General features: G+C 40.2%; 1 protein-coding gene across 1 annotated transcript in view; it reads left to right on the plus strand.

The window, feature by feature from the left end:
- The window catches only part of ERC2 (ELKS/RAB6-interacting/CAST family member 2), a 932688-nt gene that overhangs the window by 478274 nt on the left and 431899 nt on the right, over nucleotides 1-22515 (plus strand). Inside the window, exon 13 of the mRNA XM_053930289.1 lies at nucleotides 16934-17069. Within this exon, the coding sequence (XP_053786264.1) occupies nucleotides 16934-17069 (136 nt within the window). The remainder of the gene's footprint in view (nucleotides 1-16933; nucleotides 17070-22515) is intronic.

Here is a 22515-nt window from a genome sequence, read left to right on the forward strand (position 1 = left end):
CTCGGGTTCTTCAGCATATGGTCTCTCTTTCCAAAGGTCTCCATTAAAGCCTGGGTCCTTCTCAAATTCTTGACAGCCAGTAATTCATAAAGGAAAAATGAATTAACTCCATTTTAGTATAGCTGTAGGGCAAGAGAGTTGTTTGGAAGTGATTGCTGCAGGCTGTTAAGACAGCTACTTAGCTTTCAGGGCTGGCAGGGGAAGGATGAAAAGTAATGAGTTAACCTGCTAAGAATTTGGCCATTTTAATCATTTGAGTCTGGGTATACTTTGTCTCCATTTATACTGAGTGGGGAAACAGCTATCTTGATAAGCAGGGATTTATCTCACCCCACCTCTCAGTGGCTGCCTGGATTCAGAGTAGAATAGACTCCTTTATGTAGCAAGGGGAATGGGCATGCTTTGTATGAGTAAGAAAAAGAAAAAAGCCATTGGTATTTTTTTTTCAAAGTCTTATCAGCAAAGAGCATTACCGAGAAATCCAATAGGGTAGTGATGACATTCAATTTTATTTGTACCAGGAATGCACAGATGGCTGGAGTTAGCAGCTATTCATTTTTAGCACATATCTCTCATTAATGTTAGTGGGAATTACACAGACCTATCAAAGGGGAAAATAGAGGAGAGTCTGTAGTATCAAATAAACGTGCATCATTTTTGTGCAAAGGTCACATACTTTGAATAATTTCTTTCTGTAATTGTAACTTCCCGTAGTTAGTTTATTCTTCTTGCTGAATTTGTATGTTGTCATGGTATTTTTAATGGCCTGAAGAAAAGCATTTCAGCAAACGGCCCTGGTCTGAGACTTATAATTAGTCATTGCAGCTTGTGGGATCGTTTGTGAATAGCTCAATCGAGATGTGTTTTTACATAAAAGTTCCCCTTGATTAATTGCCCAGGAAATGTTTCCAGTTCATAGAAATTTGTAAATCTGTATCATAAAATATTCCATTCCCAACAAGTCAGTCAGTGAGAAATTTCTGATTTTTTTTAACCATCATGTGTTCACTTGTTACCAGGACTTTTCCTGTAATCAATTTTCACCAAACAACAATATAGAAGGTAAATGCCAACAGCTCGGGAAGTGACAGTTCCTCATTATTTCACATCTACGTTTACGATGTAAACAAATAGCTTAGTTTACTAGAAGAGGCAAATTAAATGTGTTTTTTTTTAAAGGAAAAGATCAAATGGAAAGAAAATCAATTAATTAAAAATACAAGCAACATAGGACTTGAATTCACTGTGGAACAAAAATTGTGTTAATTTAACAGATTATTTTTTAATAGAATGTTGCTTTATTTTTTCATGGGCTGGGCTTGGATGTGTTAAATTTATAGGGGTTTCAAGTTTCTTTAGTTGGGAAAGGGGAAAATCTTTCTTGCTTCTGATCTCTTCTTTGGATGAGGAACTCTGATTTTACAAGGTATAACAGGAAGGAATTTGGGATTTATACCAGCAAATGGGTTTAATAAGAAGAAGAATTATGGAATAGGGTGAAAAATATGAGGTTGAGACACTCTTAGCAGAGCAGAAAACCTAGTTTTTTGCAAATGAATACATTTTTTGCTGCTTTATATTTAAATATTAAATGTTTTCCATATTCATCTAATTAATATTGGTGGTGTTTTTCTTGTAGAAGTAAAACATTAGCATGACTTATTACCTACAGGTATAGAAAAGTCAGTCCATACAATGTGACTTTAAGTTATTTCTCATTTCTAAATTACACCAGAGCTGCATTTAATAGAGTCATTTATCATTATTTTGTAGGAATTTTGTAAGACTTCAGTTATTCTCCAAACATCAGCTATTCACTGGGTAAATGGTTTCCTTGGATGCTGTATGAAGAATGTTAGAGCAGGCTTCCTCTTGTCTGTCCATCTGTCTTCACAGTGTCTCACACGCTTTTTAGTCTCCTGTGGTGTCTGTTTTATACAATGGATAAAGCATTTGCCTAAAGGAGAAGATGCCCTCACAGGCACTGCACAGGTATATCTTTGTGCAGGAGAAGAAGGGAAGGAAGGTAGGAGGGAAGGAGAGAGGGGAAGAGAGAGACATGTTAATATATATGAAGTCTGTCCATAAGGTATCCAGCCATGTAATATGAAAATTAGAGACATTTATTGAAGAAGATACAAGATTCAAGAAACATTGTACACAGGACAATGACACCTCAGTCCCCTTCAAAGTAGGCCCCTTGGGACCTCACACAGTTCTCCCAAATCACCATCAGATGCCTTGTCATATTTTCCTGAATCTCATTGGCCGTCTGAAATCTCTCCCCTTTCAAAGGTGATTTTAGTTTTGGAAAAAGTCATAAGTCACATGGCACCAAATCTGGGCTGTAGGGGGCTGAATCACCTGGATGATTTGATGTTTCACCACAAAACTCTGCACAAGACATGAAGCATGAGTGGGCGTGTTGTTGTAATGAAGCTGCCAATTGCCATTTGCCCATAGCTGTGGCCTTCTGAATCATCCAAATAGTTTCCATGGAGGAATGTTGAAGCTTAACACAATTTGATGCAGATTTGTTGCTCTACTTGCTCAGTCATTTTGAATGCGACAGCTACACAGTACACATGCTCACTCAGTGGTATCTACTGCCCCCACTGACGAGTACAGTGAAGTTGTCATTGTTCACACATGTACATTCCAGTCCGCTTTCCTTGGCTTCCAGGTGTTACATCGATGTCACACAATCCATTCTCGTGATATTAACAATGGCTGGACTTCTCCCAGGCAGACCTCGTATGTATCTTTTTCCATTTGTGTGTATGTTTGTGTGAAATAAACATAAGTAGTATGGGTGTGTGAATTAAATATGTGTGTGTGCATGCATATCTCTTGATGTATGAATGTTTTGCTGAGTCTTTTTTCTGTGATGAGAGTAAGAGAAGATGCTTGGAACTGCTGATGGGGAGCAGGGGTGATACAGCCTTGGAAAAACAATCTCAGCCAGGCAACAATCTCAGCCAGGCAACGATCAATGTTTTACAGCAAGGATTATTCTGGTTAGCCCTGATAGGAAAGTAGCAAGTGAGATATTTAAATATAAGAATAGCAAAGAGAGATTAGGTACATGACATGAGTTTGGAGTCTAACAATTGGGATGGAATCCAGCTCTTCTTTCTCCCAACTGGAAAAGCCCTCTAAACAAGTTGCTTACCTGCTCATCCTCATTTTTCTGGTGTGTAATGGGGAATAATATCTACATCATAAAGTGGTCCCAAGGATTTAACTTGTACATTGCCTAGCTCAGAGATTCTTCAGTGATGAAATAGTGAGCTGAGATTTGAACCCATGCAATCAGGCTCCAAGACACAGCTCTTAATCTCACTGTGTCCCACTGTCATTTAGACCTGCCTGTAGTCTAAAGTTACTAGAGCTGATCCAGCCCCGCCCCCAACCCCTTTCAGCCTGGTTGGCCCACTGGTGGTGTTTATGAAAAGCAAAGAAAAGGCATTGTTCTGCTTCTAAGCAGAATCCCCAGGTTGGTCAAGCCTAGAATTTCTTAAGGGGAGAGTGAAGGTCAATAGTCTCCACCTGTTTGTGAATAATGAAGAAGCTGAGAGAGTGACTTACTCTAGTACCAAATGAAAGGGATTAAACGACTGAATTGGTGAGACTCAGGAACCAGCTCGGTGGCAAGCAGGGATAATTGCTTGTACTTTATAACTCACCTGGCAATTTCCAGCAACACTGAGGGTCGTAGACTACCAACCAAGTGAGTGTGTGCAATCAGTGACCTGCTTTGAACAGTAATCTCTTCAGCCATACACAGAAGGTGGGAACTCAGCTCTTGTTCCTTCCTGTTCTTAAATGGCGTCTCTCACTTCTAGCCCAGCTTTAGTTTTACCAGGGATTCTTTGTTATTATTAGTGACAAGTACTTAAAAATTAGGATGCCTTTAGATGGTACAGATGAACAATTTATGTATTTTATTAGCTGTGTCTTTTTGTATTAGAACATCTCTAATTTGCAGAGCAAACATGATTTTACTAATTCTTGCTGAGATAGAATCTAAGACTAAAAGGTATGTGAGGTAAAAATATTTAAAGAAATATATTAAGTAGCACAGGTAGTTACGGTATAGCAAAAATCACTGAGATGATACGTATTGACTAAAGTTTGAGAAAACTTGATTAACACTACTATTCCTCAGACTTTTTTATCTCAGAGCAATAATTCAGTAGGATGATCGTGGACAGGAAATGGGGTGCAAAAGGCTTTGAGTAAAATAAATCCAATGAACACATTCTACCATGTCCTTTTTTGGAGATTCACAGTGCGCTTTACAATAGCAAAGGCTCTGAAAACTCCTGCAGTGTAAGAAACCTGTTCACATTTCCCCGCGTTCTCTCAACTTATTTCAGCCTAACCTTTCTTTTTGTTTTTGTTTTGGTAGCAGTTATTAACATCCCTGCGAGCTAGTGCTGTCGGAACACTGTTTGTAAACCATTGAGTTAAGAAAAACTTATCCAGTGAAACTGAAACAGGTGGTGTTCCAGTGAGGGGTTTGGGAAGTGGTTTGCTGTGCTGAAGCAATCATGTGGGGAAGTGGTTTGTTCTGTCTTCTCATATAATTGGGGGAAGTGGTTTACATACTTTTTGCTGATAATTCTGCAATTTTGTTTTCCTTCATTGATTTTCATTTTATCCACCACCCACCACTGATTCTGTTTTACTCATTGACATTAGACCAAGAGTTAGAAGAGGTTTGAGTTATGAGAAGAAGAGTGGAAAGAACAGGCATTTATTTTTGCAATGTGTTGTCATTGGGATAAATACTTGGGGAAGTATAAGGATGCATAAATTTTTATAAGCCCTCATTGGCCATAAGTTAGGCCTTCCAGATTCCTTAGGTTGCACTAGTGAAAATGGTTTGAAAGAAGTTTGGAAAATCAAAACATGAAGTTTGTTTGGTAGATAGTGAGGTAGATAGTTCCCATGAAATGTTTGAAATTGACAATGAAATGATTGTGAAATATTTGGAAAGATTAACTCAGACAAAACAAAAGTTTTAAAAATTTCTTAAAATAATTAACATATAGTTTGGATATTTATTAAAGTCCATATCTATGCCATTTGGTATGGTAGCCCTTGCCACATAACACTATTTAAAGTTAAAATAGATAAGATTAAATAGTGTTGAAAAATATACTCCACAGTTGCACTAGCTACACATCAAATGCCCATAGCCACATGCAAGTGGCCACTGTAGTGGACAGCAGAGAATTGGAACATGTCTTTAATTGCAGAAATTCCTATTGGATAGCACATGTGATAGAATTCTAACATGGCCCCTGGTTTTCACACCCTTGTATAATCCCCTCCACTTGATGTGGGGAAGACCTGTATCTAGCTAATAGAATATGGCAAAGATGATGGGATGCCACTCCCATGATGCCTTTGCATCATTCAAGACCTGGTCTTAGCATACTGCAGAGAGAGATTCTCCTGCTGGCCTTGGAGAATCAAACATCCATGTTGTGAACTGCCCATGGAGGACCACAGAGCAAGGAGCTATGAACAGCCTCCTAAGGGGTCTGTGGGCAGCCCCCAGCTTCAGCTAAGAGCCAGTGAATAGCTGGGAACTCATTCATACAGCTACAAGAAAAGGAATTGTTCTAGCAACCCGAATGAGCCTGGAAGTACATTCTTCCCTGGTTAGGCCTGCAGATGACAAATGCAGTCCACAGACAGCTTGATTTCAGCCTGGTAAGACTGGGAGCAGAAGGACCAGCCAAACTGTGCCTGGACTTCTGACTCACAGAAGGCATGAGGAAATAAATCAGTGTTGTGTTAGGCAGCAATGGAAAACTAATTCCTTGTTGGCATATCTTTGGGATGGTCTGATAAGCCATATCTCAAATGGACCAGATCCTAAATAAGTATAACTAGCTTACTGAGGCTAGTGCTTTGCCTTGCTTTTAGAGAGGGAATATCATACATCTCAAAAAGCAATGTCCAGGCCTGGCTAGAATGTTCCATTCATTTTTGTGGCAAAGATCTCATAATAATGTATAATAATTTAATATTTTCTATAGCATGATAGATAACACCATAAGCTTTGGCATCATAGAAATGATGGTTCAAATTCTGGATCCACTGCTTACTAACTCTATGATGTTGGGCAAATTACTTAACCTCTCTCAGCCTCAGTTTCTTTATCTGTAAAATGAGGCTAAAAATACTCTTCATGTAAGGATGTTGTTTTGTTTAACTGATACTACATTTTTATAGGCTTAGTACAGCACCTTACACATAAATAGAGGGTATTTTTATTATTTAGCAATATTTCAACATTGATTTCTTGTAGGAAATACTATAAACTCTGATACATTTTCCTGCACTCTAATTTGGAAAGTCAGCATAGAAGATTTTTATCTTCCTATGCCCCCACTTTATTTTATGTCTGGGCTGCTGCAGCCTAATTCCAGATTGGATGCAATAAAAATAGGTCTTGCATATATGGAGTGCCCCTGTGCTCTAAGGTTGCTTTGCTGTATATTGTCTGGGCAAATTGCCCCCAACCTCTGGCCAGACTGTGGAATGTTGGTTTCCTCCAACAGGAGCCCCCCAGGGGTCAATTTTCACAGTTTCCATATGTTTTTATATTACCCCAAATTGTAAATACAACTGACACCCTACCAAATTGGCCCTAATGTGCCTGTGTCTAACAGTGGAGTCATAGGCTTTTAGAATAATACAATGCTCCATGGAATTGTGGCAGTTATACAAATGTTTTTAAAGTGTTCAGATTCCTTTTGTTTTTTTAATCTGAAAAGAAGTAAGTGATGTGCAAGGAGAAGACATGAGGTGGGAACAGGGCAGGAGTTTGAGTCTTATGTCTTGGTTCTACCTTGGGTTTGTCCCCATGGTCCCAGGAGTTCTGTCCTGAGTTTTGTTACCTGCTGCCTGTTATTGTCCTTGCCTCTTTGTTTACCTCTTACTTTCCCTTATTTGTTGTGCTTCTACTTTTATCTGCACTTATTGTATCATCAAACTCTCCATATCTGGTTAAACCTGTTTGTATGGGAAGAAGAACCAAATTTGTTATGATGTATTAAAGTGTCAGGATTTGTAAAACACTAAACCTGTCGACTTGTGGTGGTAGATTCACCCATGAAACCTAATAATTTGTTCAAAAAGTGGTCACATTCCTGTTTTCTGCCTACTATCTGGGTCTTCATTTTAGGAAGTGTCGCTGCTGCCATGAAGTTTGAAGCTGTTAAGCTACCGCCTTCCATTCCAAAGATCTCCTGGTGGAAAGTTCATGTTCTCAGACAATTAGCTCACTAGTATCTAATTCACTACTAGTTAGGACACCCTGAGAAGTTCAGAGTGTTGCGTCCTAAAGTGGCTGGGCTACTGAACAGAGATTGTATCCTGGGAATTAGTTTCTATGCTAGAACTTCTGGGCTGCTTGGAAGAAGAGAATGTGGGACAGGGGTGTGAAGGATGTCTGCAACCTTCTCCACAGCTGGTTGTCACAGCACAGAGGTCAAGGGACAGGGGTGGCCTCTGCAGCCAGACCAACTGAGAAGCCTGCCTCTGCCGCTCACTTGCTCTGTGAGTTTGGGCACTTCTCTCATCTGTGAGAGGAATAATCAAAAGACCCACCTAATAGGGTTGTTGTGAGGATTAAATGAGCTAATGAATTATTAGCTCTAATATATTAAGTATATCATGTGACCTGAACATTTCCTGCTGTGATTATCATTAGTGCATGGCAGTGTTGCAACAAGTGTAGACCCAGGTTCTGACACTAACGCTCGTCTGGTGGTGGAAAGGTCAACAATCAATTAAAATACGAATAAATGTACAATTACAAATTATGGTGTGTGCAATGAAATAGGTGCACAGAGTGCAGTCAAAGAAATTTTTGGTGAGGGGAAGGGGGCATTCTTACATTTGGTGCCCAGAAAAGGCCCCTTTGACGAGGTGCTATTTAAGCAGAGACCTGAAGGATGAAAGTCAGCCATGGAGGGGTGGTGGCTAGGGAGAGGGAAAGGGAGGTCACAGCCAGGGAGAACATCATGGAGCTGGTATGTAGTAGGAGCTGAAAACAGAAGACTGGATTCTGGAGTCTGGGGTGGAGGTGAAAATGGTGTGGCATGAGATTCATAGGGGTGTGATTTTATTCTTTGGGAAATGGCAAACCATTGGAGGGTCATATGACAACAAATGTGTGATCTGACTTGTTTTGAAACACTCAGTCTTGCTGCTGGCTGGATGATGAATTAAAGGGAGACTAAGAGTGGAAGGAGGGAGACCAGGGAGAAGAGAAGAGCATTGTGGTCCAGGCAGGAAATAATGCTGAGTTGAGCTATTGTGGCAGCAGAGGTGATGGAGAGAAAGGGTCCGCCCAGCCTCTGTTTCCCTCAATAGGGCATTGAGGCACCATTGGATGTGTGCGGTCATGATGTAATGATGTAGAGGATGCTGCGCTGGGCAGGTGAAGATGATGAGGGAACTCTGCTCTGAGATTTTCTGGTGGGGAGCCAACTGTGACCATATGGACTGAGAAGCCTGAACATGTAGTTAAGTTTTTAGTCTAGTGAGAGGGATATAGAACAGGACAACACATCTGTTGTTCGTCAGGGAGAAAAATAATCATTCTAGGGTTACCATTCTCAAATCGATATGACTATCCTGTGCTATCTGGGTCATCACACCTACTTGGGAGGCCAATCAATGAGAAATTTATTTGTCAAATAGTAAGTAAATCAGGGCCATGCTTGTTAGTAATGGTCTGCTTGCCAGGACGAAGACCTTATTATTAAATGCCTGTGAATTGACCACTGAGTCCTGAGGAGGGTGCAGAACAGGCCTTGCCTTTTCCCTTTGTGTTTCCTGTGGGTGCATGCCAATCCTACCAAGTGCATCTGGAGGAGGGTCAGGCAATGGCAGAAAGGGCCTGGCTCTCTCTGCTCTCTAACCCTGCGATCTTCCTTAATAGGCTCCCAGCATTTACCCTCATTAGCTTAGGCTTTCCTTCATTGGGTTCTATTCATATTTGGGATGCCACTGCATTGATATTTGCGGGGAGGAGGTTCTTCAGGGCCAGAATGAGGGAGGGCATTTGAAGGGAGTCAGCCATTCAGAACCTTCCCCAGAGTGAAATATCTACAAGGAAAACAAACCCCCCGTCTTGTTAGTTATGAAGACCTTCTGCCGTGTAACCTCCTCCCTAGGGTTTCCTACCTTGGGTGGAGAGGTTGATGGTGGGGGAAGGGAGACTAGATATGCACTCTAGAGGAGTGTTTGGGGCAGTAGGATCAGGCTGACATGTATAAAGCACTCATTGTGTGCCAGTAATGGTTTTAAGAGCCTTAGGTTTATTAAATTATTTAAATCCATCCCCAACATCCAGTGAAACAACTTGGGCAGTGTTGCACACTTTGCAAGGGATTCTTCGTGATGAGAATGGAGCCAATCTAGCAACAAAGGCCCTCCTTGGTCTCAAATGATTTAGCCATTTTATCAGGCTGAATGGGGACAGCCTGATAGAATCATCTCCTCCAAGGAGACTTTTGTCCGTGGAACCTGAGATGACAAAGTGATAGGCTGAGTCTCTCTTTGCTTCTGGGAAGCTCCATTTCTCAAGTTTTCACATCTGAATACTCCTTCCCCTTAACCTTCTTTCTTTAGCTATGTTATCAGCTTTAGCTATGTTATCAGTGGGATGTCCTACTGGCCCAATAAATGATAAATGATGACTTTTAAAGGTGTGCTGTAATTATGTGCTTTAACTGTTCCTGTCTCTGGGTTCTTCTACAGCCCCAAACACCATAGAGGAGGTAGGAATAGAAGAGACAGGTGATGGGAGGGTATCACTTCAGGGAGTGAAAGGAACAAGGACCATAAGTACAAAGTAGAGGAGGAACCCGCCAAGGAGGAAAGCTACAGTGGGAAACTTGGGGAAATAAATGGACACCTGCTCAAGGGTTTTGGCAAGGACTTAGGTGGTCATCAAAGCTAGTAGCCAAATAGGCAGGCTGCTCTGGAGAGGCTGCTGCAAAATGTGAAGTCCAAGAGACTGGGTTCATTCTGGAGCTAAGTCCCAAGACCTTGGCCCTACATGTTACTCTTCGTGGGGAGGAGGGCTGGATTCAAGTAGCCATAGCTGGCCAGGCACCTTCTCTTCCAGGAAGGAATATCATGCTCGTGACATTTAGCACAATTGTATGTGTTGTAAATATATCTTTAGAATATTTTTGATAGCTTTCTAAATTTATAGCTATGCTGAAGTACTGAATGGTATTTACAAGCTTTAAAAAATGGGATCATCTCAGTGGTTAAAAGTAAAAGCTTTTATTATTGGAAATTCTGCATGCAATTCTCATTGTCAGCTTCCACTGTGTGTGTGTGGCCCATCTGCTTGTGCAGTCGCCCCACGATCCCAGCTCACTTACCCATGCTTGTCGTGACCTTCCGGCAATGCTTCCATTAGGAAAACCTTCCAGGAATGTAACTCATCTGATTATTAAGGGAAGTGCAAGTGGAAGTGAAATGTATGTCAAGAAGGGTTTAATAATGCATTCCTAAGTTCATTGTTTGAGGTACTTTAAATACCTGCTGTTCCTGTGTGGGAAGCAAGACACTAAATGTGCATCCACAGTGTTGCACAGCATATGATTGCACTCTTTGTAAGCCAAATGAAACAGAGAAGGAAAGTGCTGGAGTGTGTTCTAAGCATTTTACCTGTATTCACTCACCAGCTCTTCATAAGAACCCTATGAGGTTATTATTTACATATTTTTATGTGAAGAAGCTGAGGTACACAGAGGCTAAGAAACCTGCCTGTGGTCATACAGCTAGAAAGTGGTGGTTTCTGATGAGAGTTGGGCAGCTTGGCTCCAGAGTTTAAACTGCCAGGTCCTGCATTGCAGCTGCTCTTGGAAGAGTCGTGCAACCCAGAAACCATCTTCCATGGGGTTGTACCATTTGCACCACCAGTTAAACCTACATCTAGTTATGTATCCAAGAGAAAAGAAAATATATGTCCACACACACACACACACAAACTGCTACAGGAATGTTCATTCTTATAAGAATAAGAATCTTATTCTTAAAAGTAAAAAATTTGAAACAGCCCAATATCCATTTTAAAAGGGAATAGCAAATCAAAATGTAGTATATTCATATAGTATAATGGAATGCTACTCAGCAATAAGATGGAATCTATACACAACTCTTTAAATGAATCTCAAAAACTTTATGCTGAGTCAGAGAAGTCAGACCGAAAAGAACATGTGCCATATGATTCCATGTAATAAAATTCAAGAACAGTCAAAAAGAATTCATGTAAATAAAAGTTAGGCCTTGCTGGTGTGACTCCATTGATTGGAGCATCGTCCCATCCACCAAGGGTTGCAGGTTCGATCCCCTGTCAGGGAACCTATGAGAGGCAACCAATCAATATTTCTCTGTTACATAAATGTTTCTCTCTCTCTCTCTTTTCCCCTTCCTCTCTCTAAAAGCAATAAAAATATGTCCTCAGGTGTGGATTAAAAATAAAGTTAGAATAGTGATAACTTCTGGGCTGGGGGATGGGACGCAACTTCGGTGATGGTGATGCTTTATGTTTTGATTGGTCAAAAATTATTGACTTGTATGCTTAATAGCTGTGCATTTTCTTATATGTATTTATACCTCACTTACACACACACAAATGCATACAGAAACATGTGAACATTTCCCCTTTTTCCTCAAAGGTAACCATAGTTTACAGACTTGAGTGGGGTTTCTAGGAGTTTCAAATTCCATGCATGCTTGTATATATCCATCCAAACAGGCCTTTATATTTTAAGATAAACAAAATCAGACTGCATGTATCATTCTGCTACCTGCTTTCTTTTTTAGTTAACAATATGTTTTGAAGGTTTTTCCATCTCCATACTTCAGTTTTGCCTTCACCATCTTTTTTTTTTTTTTTTTTTAAGATTTTCATTTATTTACTTTTAGACAGAGGGGAAGGGAGGGAGAAAGAGAGGAAGAGAAACATTACAGTGTGGTTGCCTCTTATGCGCCCCCTACTGGGGGGGGACCTGGCCTGCAGCTCAGGCATGTGACCTGACTGGGAATCAAACCAGCAATCCTTTGGTTCACAGGCCTGTGCTCAATCCACTGAGCCACACCATCCAGGGCAGTTTTCCCTTCATGTTCTTAGCTAGCTTCGGGTTCCATAGCGTTCATGCACTTGATTTTTCAGCCCGTTTCCTTCTGGTGGATGATGAGACAGTTTTCAAATTTTCACTTTTGCAGCACTGTAATGAAAGTTTCTGTACATATGTATTTGTGTGAGCATTTTTGTAGGCTCCTTTCCTAGAAGTGGGTTTACTTGGGCAAAGTGTACATACATTTTGGTGGATGCTGCCAAATTGGTTTCCAAAAATGCCTTTTCAATTATACTCCTCCTGACCACATATGAAAGAACTGGATTCCTCATCCTCTCTTACAATGGATATTATCCATCTTTTAAAGTTTTTGAGAGGAGATGGGTGAAAATGGCATCTTGTTTCTGCTGAGATTTAAAAGGAAGAGAAATGGTTTTCTCTTTTATATACAAATATACATAAGCCCTTGGAGAAACATGCAGCTCCTGGCTCTGTGTTTCTAGAGGCCTCCAAGCCTGATGATCTCTCACCAGCCACTTAGAGAACACATTCTAATTTTACTTTGGTGCACTATTCAGGTGAAAATAGCTGGAGTCTGTCCTCTCTGACATTCATTCTTAATATAGTAGCCATTGTTGATCTAGATACTTGCTGGAATTACTTAGTTAATCCAAATTCCTTAATGATGGCTGAATTTGAAAAGTGACATGACTCACTTAACGAGACTAGTCAATTGAAGTCGCCCATTAAAAGCTGACCACTGTACTCTCAAATTACACTCCCATGATTGCTTTTTTAAAAACATTGCATCATGGGTCTTTGCTGAGGGTCACATTGAGCAGCTTCAGGGCCGTCTTTAGGAGTCAGAAACATGGCAGAAGACATCAAGACCAAAATCAAAAACTACCAGGCCCAGACTGCCCCTTCTGCCAGCTGCTTCCCCGACCAGAACCAGACCAGGAACTGTTGGCCGAACTACCTGGATGTCCCCCGCTGTGAGAAGGCGATGACTGCTAAAGGGGTGATGTCTCTGAGGAAGAGTGGAACGGGCATGTGTACAAGTCCCTCTGCCCCATCTCTCGGGTGTCAGCTTGGGGTAACTGCTGGGCAGAAGTCATGCTCCCTGGGAAACCTGACCTGGCTGCAGCCCTCTTCCCAGTCCTCTGTCTTCCATCCTTCTCCTGGGGAGGTGAAGAGGGACCTGAGTACATCCTACCCTAGGACTCTGAATCATGGCTTAACTAATAATAAATACTTGCTGGAAAAGTGAGATTAAAAACAAAATTACATCTTAGATATATTTTTAATGGTGTTTTCCTGGAGATAAAAATCCCTCCAAAATAACTTTTTGTTCCCCCAAACATGAAGCAGGTCAGTCTCTGGTGGAATCTTAGAACCTAACCTGCTTGGTAGGTGGGAGTTTGGGAAGCTGGTAGCAGACACACTTTCTTCTCAGGCAAGACTGTCAGAGGGCTTTGTAGTCTGCACACCTAGGGGCTCCACCTCTCTGAGTCTAGAGAAAATTGAAAGCTGTGCTAACTTTAGCATGATTTGTGCAGAATGGGTTTATTTCTGTAGATGGGAAAGATGTGGAGATTGATAGGTCACTAACAGGTTTTATTCTTGGAAATGGTGAAGTTACTACTAGCAAAAATTACTGTGGTCAATCCCGCAACAAGTGCCGGGTGAGCTTGTGTAGAGCTGTTTTCTTGTTTCCAAGAGATCTGACATTTTTAAATGTCATGACTTTTCTATCTGCCTCCCACTCTCTCTTCCTACCCCAGTGATTGCCACAGGGATTCCCCGAAGGGCCCCGAGAGGGGAATTGTATGGTGGGTGGGGTGCTCACCTGTTTCCAGCCCACTTCCTCCTTACCTCTTTCCTGCCTCTGGCAGAGCATTCTTTCCTTTTTTGGAATATAAGTAAACTTTTATTAAAAGAAAGGGTTCTACTACTAGAAATATATTTGAAAACCATAGCAATCCTACAAAGAAATATGTACACTTTATATTTCTTAATATACACATATACAAAGACAAGATGGTCATTTCATCACCTTGCTTTGTGTGGATCTTATTGGCCCAAGTCCTAAGCTGTGCCATTCAAAACCCTAGTTTTTGCATTGCTGGTGTCCGGTATTGGAAGGAATGGTTGCTTGGAGAACACTGAAGATATGCCTCCATCTCAGTGTCTGGACTTAAGTTTCTCATTTTTCTTAGGTACTCATTCTTTTTAAAAATGTTCATAGCAGTTTTACTTTAATAGCTAGAAACCTGGCAAAACCCACAAATATTGATCAACACATGAATGGACAAACAAACTTTGGAATAACCATATGGAATAAGTACTGATACTGACAACTGTATTGTTAATCAATAATAATCAAAACATTATCGTGAGTGAAAGGAGGCAGAAACAAAATAGTACATACTGTGCGGTTCCATTAATCTGTAGTAACAGAGAGCAGATCAGTGGTTGCCAAGCCTGGAGGTGGTGGCAGGAGACTGATTGTAAAAGGGCACCGGAGAACTCCTGGGGTGGAGCACATGTTGCATATCTTGATTGTGGTGGGAATTACATGGGTGTAATACATCTGTCAAAACTCATTAAACTGTACATCTAAAATTGTATATTTTTCTTGAATTAAATTATATATCACGAGTTGATTGCCGCTCATTCTTAATTCAGGAAAGTTTTAAAAGATGCATGGATTTGGAGTTTGTTTTTTCTTTTCAGATTGAAAAAACACTGCTGTGTTCCAGAAAGCAAGGTCTGCTCCAGGAACTTTGTGGGAGTTCTTTAACCGTGCAAATGATGTTTGCAATTACAATCTGTTTTATTTATCATTGATACTTGGGAAACATTTAGCAGTTAGTTCTATTTAAGGGTATGCTTCAAAGTCATAAAAAGTATTTCTTTATAAAAAATGTCCTATAGTTAAACAATCTCACTGTAATACTGACCTCTTCATCACATCCTAATAGGATGTGCGCTGTGCACTGACCTGTCTGCCAAGAAATCGAGAGTGTGCTTGCCCTGAGTTTGTATGAGCTTTGGAACTACTAAAGCTTTGTTTAGTTCAAAGGCAAGAGGTCATTCTTAACATCTTTCTAGTAACCAAAAGATACTTTCCTAAGAGTAGATTAGCATGTAGACTTTGCTGGTAGTTTCATATGCGTACATTACTGTATCTGATAAAAAGGAAATATAAGACAGAAATAATCCAATCCAAAGAATGACTAAGGGGATGGTTTTTCTCTCTTACCTCTTGTCCTCTTAGTGTCGCCAGGAATATTTAAATCACTGTGTCAGTTGGTTCTATAAATATTTATAGGGCCAAAGTGTTCAAAGTATTTTTATTAGCAGGGTCCCTAATAGAAGATTTTTCAGCTCAATGAACAGTTCTCTTGAAATTCCTTTTCTCAGAATGTGGGAGGGAGTAGAGATGTACATAGTTTAATAAGCACTAGAAGTAAGAGTTTCTTGTTGAGAATGGCTTCCATTTGGTTATTGGTTGTTGTATTTTGGCGTGTTTTCTGTGTATCATCTAGTTCTCATCTCATTCATCCTTCCAGAAGAGCAGTGCTTCTCAAAATGCCTGTTTTGGGACTCAGGGTTTGGTACAGTGGCTGATAGCAATGTTGAGGAGAGTGGCTGAAAGGATTAGCAAGGACCCCAAATGATTCTGCTCCACAGCCCTCTGCTTTTGGAATCACGGCTCCTGAACTCTCTGTACTGCCTTTCTGCCTCTTCACATGTTGGATTAGATTTATAACAGCTGCTGTGGACATGGTTGCCTAAATCTGTGGAATGTTTTGCTAAACGTTGCTGGTGAAATAGTCCGCATAAAGCACGTAACTCCCCCCACTCCCTGCTTTTGTAAAACTGGTCCTTTATCCTTAGTCTTATTCACTTGATCACTTTATGATTTTGCACTTTGACATTGTATAGATTCATTAAGAACTTTTAGTCCAGCACTGGGGCTTTATTTAACATGATGATTTAGCCAAAGTATTATTCTGTTTGAGCTAAGTGATGACAGTGTATTTGATTAGAGCCTTGTAATTGCTATTTTAAAACCAAAGTAATGGATTATGATCTCAGAATAGAACATGATCCAAAAGAATAATAATAATTAGGACAGCAAGCACTTAGAAGAAAGTAAATGTCCTATCACAGATTATAGGGCCCTGTGTACCCCGAGTCCTGCCTACTTTTGAAGTTCCATCTCCTACCCCACCCCTCACTTTGGGGTAGCCCCACTGCAACCTTCCAGTTGCTAGAAGTAGCCAGGTTCCTTCCTGCCTTGGGAATTATACTTGTCCTACCTGAGGGCTCCTTCACTGTTGTTTCGTTGGCTGCTTCCTCTGAGTCTCACTCACAGTCTTATTTCCTTAGTGGGGTTCCTTGGACATGGTGACTGAAGTCATCCACTCCTCCCCACCGCCTGTCCACACATGCAGCTCACATCATCACCATCTCTCACAACATGCTATTTATCTCCTTTAATGTTAGGAAACCTAAGTTGTGTCTCCTTGGTACTTGTCTGTCTCCCCTACTGGACTCAGAGCTCCATGAGGAGGGTGAAGACTGTACCTATGTTATTCACCACTGCAACCCCAGGGCCATCCCAGCACCTGGCGTTAAGAGGTGCTCATTGTGTATTTGTGGTTGAATGACTAGAGTATTCTGAAGTTGTCACTTTTCCTGAAGCCATATCATATATTCTATACTTAGTGCTTCTCTTGTGATAACATATGATCCTCCTTGGTTGGATTTAACCAAGCTATGCTTACTTGTCTCAGGCATATGAAGGATCAGAATAAGAAGGTGGCCAACCTGAAGCACAATCAACAATTGGAAAAAAAGAAGAATGCCCAGTTATTGGAAGAAGTCCGCAGGCGAGAAGATAGCATGGCTGACAACACACAGCACTTGCAGGTGAGCCCTGGCTTCTCCTGTTAACCCCCAGATAATCAGAGATTGACTCTCTCTAAAATGTGCTCCTGTGGGAAAATGTGCACAGAAATGGAGGACTTGCCCTTGCTCTGAATCCAGTACTAACAATGTACTCCCAGGGAACCCAATCAGTCTTTTGTAGTATGGAGGGTCATTTTCAAAATGGTATCCATGGAAAGCTGATTGTGGTGGAGCCCCCTAATACTTCACATAGTCTCATGGTTCCCATACCTTACATTAAGAGCTGTGTTTGTATAGTTGGCAAGAAACTTAAGACATAAATGTCTTCCTTTTAGAATTATATTGAAGTTGCTTTGGTTTTAGGAGAAGGAAAACGTGTGCATATTACCACAGAAGCTATTTGAGAAAGGATGCATTAAGTTGATCTCAGTTTACAAAACTGGTTTTGTTTTGCTTAAAACTCTGAGACTCTGAGACAGATCATTATTCTGTCTTCTCTGTGGAATATAGTTATCTTTGAATGGATGGCTGTCAGAAACCAATGGACCAACTGAAAACACCAATTTTTCTCATTAACCCTTCCTATTTTAGGCAAAGGAACTCTCTCCATTGCTCAATAAAACATTCGAGCTAAAGCAGGGCATTTGCTTTGAAGTTTCTTTACTTACTCCTGTGTGCCTTTAAACACGGCAGTTCAAGTTCAAGTTGGCTGGAGTTCCTTTTAAATTTTGCCTATTAATTAGTGTCTTTCCCCAGTTATACTCATATATTAGGTTTCCTCCTTAGAGATAGAAGAAGTTAGATAATTTCAATATGTACTCATAGTTCATCTTTTTAATGGAACAAAATAGAAACAAATTATTCCAGAGTAGACAGTGTAAGGAAATGTCTTGCACAGAGCATGGCACGTTAGTATTAGTTTCTTTCTTCTGTGTGTCCTGGAGCTGCCCTAGTGTTGTCAGTCAAGCCTCTTTGCACTGATGCCTGTTTTGGATAGCACAACGTTAGGATCAGCTCTTTTGTTCAGTCCTGGGACCACCTTAGTTAGCATGGACTGGTAGCTTATTTAAATCCACAGCTTCTTCAGTGTTCTTGGCAAATTACATCCCAGGGTTTTGGATCTTAGTTTCCCCATCAGTCACATGAGATGTTAGATTGGAGCCTATAGTTTGAGATAACAGTTAACTTAAATTTGTAGAACATTTTCTTGCTTTACCAGCCATATATTCTTATTTATTCCTCACATAAATATTGGTGATTTTATGTATGGTAAAAGTAATCTAAAAAAAGTAATGAAATGACATCTGGGGTGGAGATAGACCTGATTCCAGGTCTTCTGCCTTTAAGAAACCCATGTAGAGAAATAGTAACAGTAGTATGTACCTTTTATTAAACTTTTTAATATGCCAAGTACTGTAGTCTTTATAGCAACTATTTAATTCTTATGTTGACTGGACTCATAGCTGCAAGCTACACGAACACAACTCAGTCTGAACTGAGCAAAAAAGGGAACCGGTTGGTTCAATTAACTAAAAAGGCTAGAGGTAGACTTTCAACATGAGTACCTTTAGATATTCAAAGTATGGCATCAGGAATCTGTCTTTATCCTACTCACAGTTGTGCTTTGCTTTTTGTTGCCTTGATTCTCAGGAAGGCTGTGCACAGTGATGCCAACAATAGCCACCAGCAGCCAGCTTAGATTCTGTAAGTGCAGTCACCCCAGAGGAAAGAGAACAGTTATTTCTTAGTAGTTCTAGGAAAAGTTCAGAGGCTAGTAAAATTCATGAATTGGCCAGGCTAGGATCAGGTCATGTGATCACCTAGAACCTAGAGGACAGGTGTTAGCCTTACCTGAAGCACATGGGCTAAGAGTGGGGACAGGTGACTTCCCACAAGAAAGAGAGTTCTGTTGCCAGACAGGGTGCTGGGTAGGTAAAACCACCTCTGATTTTTTTCACACCAGTGTCATGCAGGGTAGATTATGGATATGGTAAGGATTCTGGAGAATTAAGAGAGGAAGGCAAGAAAACTTTGGAGTGTCAGAAAGTCTTCATTGGACAGGTGGGATTGGGGCTGAATGAGTTTGACATGGGAGGGACATAGCAGTAGGGAAGGCCCTTCAAGCAGGAGAACTGTTAGCGAAGGTGCAGAGGTTACACAGAGCAAGATACAGTCGGCACAAAACACAGCAGACCAGGTGGTCATTGGGACAGTGAGGTAAGTGTTGTTATTCTGTTTTGTTAACTGACTGTGGGGCTAGAATGCCTAGGATTCAATCCAGGCTTCAGAATTTACTAGCTGAATGTGTTTGGGCAGGTTACTTAACTCCCCTAGGACTAGTTTCCTCCTCTGTAAAATGGGAATAATAATTACATCTACTCCAGAGTTGTGAGGATTAAAGTGTCAGTGCATATAGAAAATTTAGGATTGTACTTGGCACAAGCTAGGTTCAAAATAAGTATTAATGATTAATTGTTATTATAAGAACAAGGAAAGGTAAAAAAATGTAAATATTGTCTGTGATACCCATGGGTATTTATATAGTTCTACTCTGATATACATGAAGCATCAAACTTTTTGTATTTTCTATATATAGTAATTTTTTTTCTTTTCTAAGGACACATCCAGTTGTGGAAATTAAAGTTTCATTTTGACCCATGAACTTTTGTATAGCAATATTTTCATAAGGGGCCTTGGTAACTACCTCATAGACCTATTCATAAAAGATAGCATGGTCTGGAATTGTTTAGTTGCATTCCTGACCACCCCAAATAAAGGATAGCATTTGAAATGCAATAAAAAGCAATCACAATTAATTTTGATGAAAATGTCTCTGGTTAAGGTTAATAGAGAGTGATTTTGAAACTCCCACTTTCCTGGATTGTTGAGCAGATGTGCTCATATGCAGCAACTACTGCCTTCTGAAGGCAGAACACCCCTTTCTGGGGGCAGTTGATTTTTTAATACTGCTGTTGTTTTAAGTGCTTCTTGTTTATAAGTTAGCCTGTTAAGCCCTTTAAGTTTCAGGCACCTGGGAGCTGGTTTGTCAATTGGTTGGTTGGTTGGTTGATTAGTTGGTGGTTATGCTATTGGCACCTACAAATTTGCTTTTTTCTCTGCTAGCATTTTGTAATGGCTGGACACCCTGACTTCATGATTCCAAACAACCAAATAGATATTACATCCAGAAAATTTTCGGGTAGAGTACTGCCTGCAACGATAATGGCTTTTGGATCATGTTCCAAAGAGAGATTGAAGAGATTCAACCAGTTGGTTTGAAAGTTGGAGGCCAAAGATTGGGGAAGTGCACTTACCCATAAAGAGAACATTGTGAAGGGGTAGTGCAATCTTCCAGTCTGTGAAAAGAGACAAGGTTTGTTGAAATGGGTTTTTTATAAGAAAAACAATAACATAAATGTAATGAAAAATTACAGCCGCAGTATCCTGAGTGTATGGATGTAGTAGAGAGTAGTGGGAACTCTGGGAACTTGAGTGCATGCCTCATGGAAAGGACTAGGGACCACTAAGTTTTGGCTGAGTGAGGCCATAAAGGTGGGCCTAGGGTGAAGGGTCCTCTGATTGCCATAAAATATAAATCTTTATGCGAAAGCTATAGATTTTAAAGAATAGTGCGATGTTTTAACCACTCTGTGGATCTGATTAAGCACACGTGCAAGTGAATTGACCACTGGCTTGTAGCCTCTGTTGTACAACTTGACTTTCTGTTCCTACTGGGTTCACATACTGTTAGTAAACAGACTAGAAATGCACCCTCGCTAGCTCAACTTGACCCACTGAAGACGGATGGCAGTGTAGTTCTTTTCTTTTTTATTTTTTTGTCTGAAATACCTTGAGTACCTTCAATTATTGTTTCTTGGAGGAAATAGCCACAATCTATAGGAATAGAGAGTGTTCTTGGTTTAACTTCTTGAATCAGTTTTTTGGAGCATGGCAAGGAGAACAAGAAGGGAAAGATAAAGAATGATGGAGTTGAACTCTCCAGTGTTCAAATACTGGCCCTTATTATTGTTGGCTCAGGACTAATTATATCCCTGAGTGAGACAGGGACCCTTTCTCACTGTCTCCATTTTTATCTGTAAGTGAGGATTACAATTTGTACCTCCTTGTGTGGGTCAAATAAGGTGAAGTTTATGAAAGGACCTCGCCCAGTAACTGACCTACATGGGATGCAGTTACTAGAGTTTTCTCCCAGAGAGACTGCTAATGAGCTTCTATTCATAGAAGACAGTGCCCATTGGAAGTATTGCCCAACAAACCCTTTGTAACTCTTCTATACTGATGAGTAATACAGACCTAGAGCACACATCAGTAAATGAAAGTTTCTAATAAAGCATTAAAAACATTTTGGGCAATAAGGAAGAAAAATTAAAACATTTTTCAAATTTATGTTGAATTATGTGTGAAAAGTAGATGTGAAAGATCGTGATTTTCTTGTGTAATTTTGTAGAACTTTTCCCCAGGACACAGATTATGGAGCATGATATTTATGTCATGATATTTATGTCTATTCTTAGGGTTTTGGGCTTCTGTGTGTCCCCTTAGAGGCCACATGGAGATTTTTCAACAAGGTGTTTTTACGAAGATTCACACTAAGTCGTCATTACCAGAATGGGATGCATTTTTTTCCTCTAACCTCTAGCTGTTTCTTGCTGAGTAAATATGCCAATTTGAAATCCCAGTGGACATCTTTGTAGATTTTGGCTGCATTTTTCCCTGTGCAGCTTATCAAGTTAATGAACTAACATTCTAAGAAGTGCACAAGCCAATATTTTATGCTCCTTTTCTGTTATATGTCTGCAGAATTCTCTTCAATTTATTGCCTGAAAATGAAAGTCTGTTCTTTTGTGCTTCCGTTTCCAAATTATAGGTTCCCAGGGAACTGTAAAGTTTCTTTTCTGCTAGTGGTTAAACCCAAGTGTGATCAGTTTAAAAAGCAAGTGAATGTTCCCATTTATTCTTGTCATTTTAGTAGAGTTCTTAAAAATAAAAAAAAGCTAAAAAGACAATTTTATTTTTCAAACTGTGCAACTCTGGACATCCATATCTTTTTTCCAAGCGTACCTCTTTTACTTTGCTCCTCCAATTAGACTTGGAATCAGCTAACGGAGGAAGTGTAACAAGCAACATAAACCTTACAAATGCCTAGCTTTCAGCAAAACATTATGAAATTCCCAAGCTTTGCTAAGTTGTTTTTTTGCAGAGGGACACTGATGTTTTAAGAAGCAATTTTTAAGCCTTAATATCTATATGTTCATTTTTCCAAGTCACTGAGTTAATTTCTCTTTCATTTCCCTAAGCTCAAAATTGTTACTCTAACGTTGATCTATGTTCCTATGTTATGGTACAGTTCTGAGAGCTGCCATTAGAAGAAACCTGACCAGCAGAGCTAAGAGATTTGTCATTGTCTAAACATGTTTATTTAGTTCCTAGTTCTTCATGGCTTTTC

Source organism: Desmodus rotundus, chromosome 8, assembly GCF_022682495.2.
Source record: "Desmodus rotundus isolate HL8 chromosome 8, HLdesRot8A.1, whole genome shotgun sequence".
Lineage (NCBI taxonomy): Eukaryota > Metazoa > Chordata > Mammalia > Chiroptera > Phyllostomidae > Desmodus > Desmodus rotundus.